The sequence below is a fragment of the Stylophora pistillata genome, chromosome 7, assembly GCF_964205215.1.
Source record: "Stylophora pistillata chromosome 7, jaStyPist1.2, whole genome shotgun sequence".
Classification (NCBI taxonomy): domain Eukaryota; kingdom Metazoa; phylum Cnidaria; class Anthozoa; order Scleractinia; family Pocilloporidae; genus Stylophora; species Stylophora pistillata.
Window position 1 is genome coordinate 21862775 of NC_142525.1, and position 6180 is coordinate 21868954.

Consider the following 6180-nt stretch of genomic DNA (forward strand, 5'->3'; position numbering starts at 1 on the left):
GGCTTCGCTAAGGCTTTGTTAACAACTTGGACATCACAAAGCAGATAAGCTTTTTTTTAGCGATTTCTAAAGCCTCTAAGCAAAATTGGGTGCATCAACCAGAATGAGAGACATGCCTGCTTGAATAGCCGCCAAATTTGGTTTGAGAATATTATTGTTATGGTAGAAACTAATGACTTACGCAAAAATTAGTTGTAATTTGTTTACTGGGTAACACTCCGTCATTCTGTACTTACACTTTTTAATAGTTTGTTACTAGATTTTCTGTTCAGGCTTCTTCAAGTCTTTGATGACGACATGGGCACCTCAGAGTGGTTAGGTTATTTTTCAGTGATTTTCTGAAGCTCTTATGCAAAATTGGGAGTGTCAACCAGAATGAAAGACATGCCTGCTTGAATAGCCGCCAAATTAGATTTGAGAAGATTGTTGTTAGGGCAAAGACTAATGACTTAAGCAAAGAATAGGTGGTTTGCACGTTACGTCATTGCCGCCGTGTTGGTGGACGTAAACAATAGACATCTCAGATACGATGAATATATGAAGTTCATATATTTTGAACTGCGGTTATAGATACGTATCATACACGATCCTCGCAGTGGAGAGCGCCATTTATGCAATAGAGAAAATTAGACCTGAAAAAAATCAGGCCTGTACGGGATTCGAACCACTGACCTCTGCAGTACTAGTGCAGCGCTCTACCAATTGAGCTAACAAGCAACCTGGGAGCAGGCCGTTAAGTTGACACACGTGTGCCCGTCTATCGCGTTCTATTTAGGTTGAAATTTTCAACAACTAGTGGTCACATGATAAAAGCTTATTGACTGACTTTGGTATGGCCGGACGGGAAAATATTTGGCTCTTGATCATGAAGCACGGACCTCACTGCACTCGGTCCGTTCGTCATGACCTCGTTCCCGTCCGGCTGGACCAAACTCAGTCAATAAATACATAGTATTAAACGGTCAACTTTTATTGTGCGGCCACCCACGGGGAATGGCGGGATGACCGCTTGATACACATTAGGACCTACTCAAAGGAGACCAGGTCCGCTTAACCGTGAGGTGACCCATCAATCACTTTTAGTGACAGAGGGGGAACAGTTCGGGACTATGACAACCAACCGCTTATACATGTACAGGGCGACCGCTTGATACGGTAAAAAAAAATTTGTACTATTAAGAAAACAACTGTTCAAACCAGGCCTCGTCCAATTTAATTGTTACCCAGAATACCACGTGGTCTAAGCAAGAGAGGTTTTATAGCCGCTAATCTTCATATCTTTTAGATATGACGTAATATGTAAATGCACTTCTTTTTACCCTACGTACCTGAAGCAATGGAAGAAACAAGCAAATCTTATTAAATTTGAACTGGGATTACACCACTTTGGGGCGTAGACAGAATGATGAGGGTTGAAAAATCTGTATAATATGTCAACCGGTTCGAAACATTATCGCTAACACATGTTAAGAAACTGCTTTTTGTTCAGATTAAAAGTTTTGTCCAGAAAAAAGTTTGAAGAAGCTTCCTAACGGGGCACTGAAAAGAAAAACATGGTTTGTTGTTCATACCCCCCTTACAAACTGATATCGATGAAAAACGAGTCGCTAGTATTCTCATGAACTACTGACGCTTTATTTTGTGGGTGCTTTTGATCTATTTATTTCTAATACACTCCTTGATTTAATCTTTTGAGGTAGTTATCGCAAAAATTTATTATTTTTGAACTAATGCGTAAACTTTCAAAAACTTTTCATCTGTTAACAAGGTTTCACTTGAGTACCCAAACGAACAGATCCTAAGCTTGAAGCAAATTTACTTGGTTTTGCGGCTGGCCATGGCTACATATTCGTAAAATCTAAAATTGTGCCAACGTAATATAAGATTACGACTTATCAATTTGTTTATCTACTTCCATTTTTTTTCCTCAAAAGTTAGGAGAAAGTCCGAGAAAATTTATCAATGGAAGGAACAATGAACACAGCCTGATATCATCAAAATCTAAAATTAAATTGATTAAGAATGATATTTGACTAGCACGATGAGAAATGAACTTTTTCGGCACGCCTCACAAATAAATAGTCCAGCAAACTCGTTGAGTTGTTAGAGGTGTTAGTTATCCAATAAACGGAGATTTTACGGATCAAGGTTTATGAAACTAATCGTTGGCTTCAAAATGTTATCATACTGCGATGTGATTACTTGACGTTGTTTGCCGAACGTGATATCTTACTTGTTGATTTAAATAACGCGTCATTCATAGCAACTGCTGAATAAATCGATATTGCTAGAATCTCTTTCTATTTGAAAAGAAATATTCATTACGGTATTGAGGAGGTTGTTGTTGCTGCAGTTGATTCCACATAATCAAAGTCCTGTTAGGAAAACTAATTTTATAATGATAGTGAATTTTACTTTGAATGACTTCCACGAGATGTCTCGATTGGTGACCTGCGCTGCCTCAACACAAGGAAACCGATTCTTATTTTTTCTTTCAGCTTTAAACTGTCTCCTTGCCATTTCAGCGTCTCTGGGAAATGCTGTGGTCTTTTTTGCCTTGCGAAAGATTTCTTCTCTTCAACCAGCATCGAAACTCATGTATCAATGCCTGGTGGTTACCGATTTTTGTGTTGGCGTTTTTGCCCAACCTCTGTTTGCCTTCCAGTTGTTTTCAGTTACAAGTCGGCGATTGCAGCTTTGTTACATTCTTGTAACCATCAATAACATCCTCGGTAAAGTTCTAAGTGGAGTCTCCTTGTTCATTTTAACTGCAATAAGTTTAGACAGACTTTGTGCTTTGAGATTGAATTACAAGTATGTAATAACTTTCAGACGAACACGCGCGATGATTATTTGGATTTGGCTTTTAAACATTTCCCTCGCCAACCTGAGACGGTTTTGGAAGCATGCTTTGATTACCGACTTAATGTCCGCTTTCATTTTTTCCGCACTTACAATCTCAGCTATGTCCTACTTGACGATCTTCCTTAAACTACGCAAATATTGTCATGAGCTGCAAGGCACTAATCAAGATAACCAATCGAACGTACGCAGGAGTGCTTTCAACATTGCCAAGTACAAAAGGACAGTCTTCACGGGGTTGTACGTACAGATAGCTCTGGTGACCTGCTACCTTCCATTTGGAAGTACAATCGTTTTAACGGGCACTCGCGGTTACAACCCATCGTCTAACGTAGCTGTTCGACTGGCAATCACTCTTACCTTACTTAATTCATCTTTAAATCCAATTTTGTACTGCTGGAGATTAAGAGGAGTTAGACAAGGGGTTAAACAGGCAGTGAGAAAGATTGTAGGCCACCTAAGGCAATTATCTCAGTATATCATGCATTTGGCAATCTTTATAAATACGTATGATACACGATCCTCGCAGTAGATAGCGCTATTTATGCAATTTTTAGTGCAGTTTATCGAAGACTAACTTGACATTGTACATATTTATATGGCCTTTCTCATGGTTGGCATTTCAGAAAAGAGAAAAACTAGGGGCTCAGATTATGGAATGTTCAACTAAAATAATCAAGAACGTCACACGTATGCCCGAAAATGGCGACTTTGGATTTCGAAAAAACGCATTAGTAAAGTTGAGGCTATTTTCTTGGGAAATATTTAAGGGTCAACTAAGCCAAAACTCAAAAATGACATTTGTAGAAGAGTAAAAAAATCACTTTAAGCTGAGCTGGTGTGTTTAATTTGAAAACAGAGCAGATGATATAAACTGTTTTCCAGTTCCTATCAGAGAGAAATGACAATTAAATTGACTGAATGAAGAGGTTGATGAAAAACCCTTTTGTTGAAAAACGTCTTGAAAACGATGAAAATTTTTCGACGTGCAACAAGGCTCCAGGTTCTCAAAGTTCTTAAAGTTCTTAAAGTTCTTAAAGTTCTTAAAGTTCTCAAATTAACATGAACATTTATACTCGTTTGGGAAAAATTAATGATAAAATCGCTTAAGACCATTAGAGTACGTTAGCAGACGACGGATATTACCACATATCATTAAATTGATGTAAAAAGGAAGCTTAAAGTAATTTTATTCAATGAAGTAGTTTCTTATGATCTTTGTCCTTTTTTTTCTGATTTGAGTAAAATTTCAAGATGGAAAGTTTAGTTTGTGAAGACCACATAGGATGTAGTAGTTAAACTGTTTTCAGCGCAGTTCACCGAACACTATCTTGACATTGTACATATTTATAGAGCTTTTCTCGTGGTTGGCATTTCAGAAAAGAGAAAAACTAAGGGCACAGATAAAAGAATGTTCAACTAAAATAATCAAGAACCCATATGAACCGGCTATTTGCTGAACTGGGCTACCCTGTCTAAATATTCGTAATAAAGAAATAAATAAAAACACGTATGCCCCAAAATGGTGACCTTGGATTTCGAAAAGTCAAGCCACAACTCAAAATTGACATTTATAGGAAAGTAACATAATCACTTTAAGCTGAGCTGGTTCGTTTAATTTTAAAACAGAGCTCATAATATAGACTGTTTTCCGGTTCCTATCAGAGTACATTACAATAAAACAGACTGAATGAAGAGGTCGATAAAAGACCCTCTAGTTGAAAAACGTCATAAAAAAGAGGAAAAATTTTCGACGTGCTTGAACACATATACTCGTTTCGGGAAAGTTAACGATAAAATCAATAAAGACCATTAGAGTACATTAGCGGACGACGGATATTACCAGATATCATTAAACTGATGTAAAAATATCTCTTTCGTTTGAAGATTTTGATTAACATGACAACGAAAGACTTTTGCAATTAACGCGCACGTCTCAAACATCAATTCATTTTTCTGTTTGCTCAGCCAACTACAAATATTTTGATTACGTACCATATTTTCTCAAAGCTTAAATTATCAGGAGGCAAGATTAAATCACAAAACTCCTTCAATTTTTATGATGAAAGCTTTCCAAAGGACAAGAATTTAAAAGTTGCAGCGCAACTAATCTTTTTCTTGAAGGAGCAAAACAAAAATGGATGTCGAAGGTAAACCAAGTCTTTAAGAACCTTTTTTTCGCATTTAATCAAAACATGACAAGAAAATTCGATCGATAATCAATGGTTTGTTTAATTAAACGCTCTTTCTAATGATGAGGCAAAATTTTGTTATGGGAGACACCGTTAGAGAGTGGTTATCTTTTTTTTTTTTTTAAATTCGATGTGCTCAGGATACAACTGTCGCAAGTTCCGGTTAAGTATATATACCATACAGGTCAATTTAGTGATTTTCGCCTAGGCCGCTGTCGTTCGGAAGTTACTAGCAATTACTATTCACCTTCGAGCAGGCGCAGAGACAAAATCGCGCGTCAAAAGTTTAATTGCCGACTATTTTTAGTTACATTGAAAGAAATAAGCTAAATGGGGGGGAGGGGGTGCAAATGTCAGTTGTCAATTAAAAATTTCGGCCATTTATTTTTTACTCAGTTTGTGAGCGGGTGGTATTCTACGAATCCTGCAATTTGATTGCTTCCGAGAGCGGGCAGTGTTCTCTCCATCCGGCCCTCTCACATAACATAACATAACGTTTATTCAGGAAGCTACAACGGAAATATAAAAAATACATCCTGAAAAGGGAAAATCGTGAGGTTACCTCTACATGAAAACAATTTCCCTGACTAAAAACATACAAAAGATAAAATTTAATGGCTACAGATTCAATAAATATTCAATAAATATTCAATAAATATTCAAATAAATTTTAAGTCTACTCTTAAAAACAGACAATGATTCGGCGTGTACGAGTGGCAAGCTATTCCATTTCCCCAAAATGCGAATGAAGAAAGAATATTTATAACAATTACAAACCGCCCTTTTCAGGTAAAGTTTATAGTCGTGGTTAGCTCTTGTACGCTTATTGGCAAACACAAAGAAATCTGGGAAAGAAAGGTGATCAATACCAAAAACTATTTTGGCCCGATTTATACTGGAGACGGATCATCCGTCGAGGATCATCCGTCTAGTATAAATACGTGAAGAAAAATGAGACGAACTATCGGTGTGTCGAGTTACTCGTCCCGTGTTTTATACTGGACGAGTTTTCTGAACGGATTTCCGAGAAAGCACAACGAAAAGGCTTGGGCCCAAGTCAAATGCTTTAGTGCGGCATTAGCGGCAAATTTCAAAATGGCGGCAATGACACAAGTGTTTTTTCTCC

At 37.3% G+C, this 6180-nt stretch overlaps 1 protein-coding gene across 1 annotated transcript; it reads left to right on the plus strand.

Annotated features, from left to right (window-relative positions):
* The first annotated feature begins 2217 nt into the window (after window positions 1-2217).
* LOC148727096 (histamine H2 receptor-like) lies at window positions 2218-4692 on the plus strand. The gene has a single exon (XM_088729105.1). It carries the CDS (start codon window positions 2399-2401, stop codon window positions 3392-3394), a length of 996 nt encoding a protein of 331 aa, XP_088585231.1. The 5' UTR covers window positions 2218-2398; the 3' UTR covers window positions 3395-4692.
* Window positions 4693-6180: the final 1488 nt, after the last annotated feature.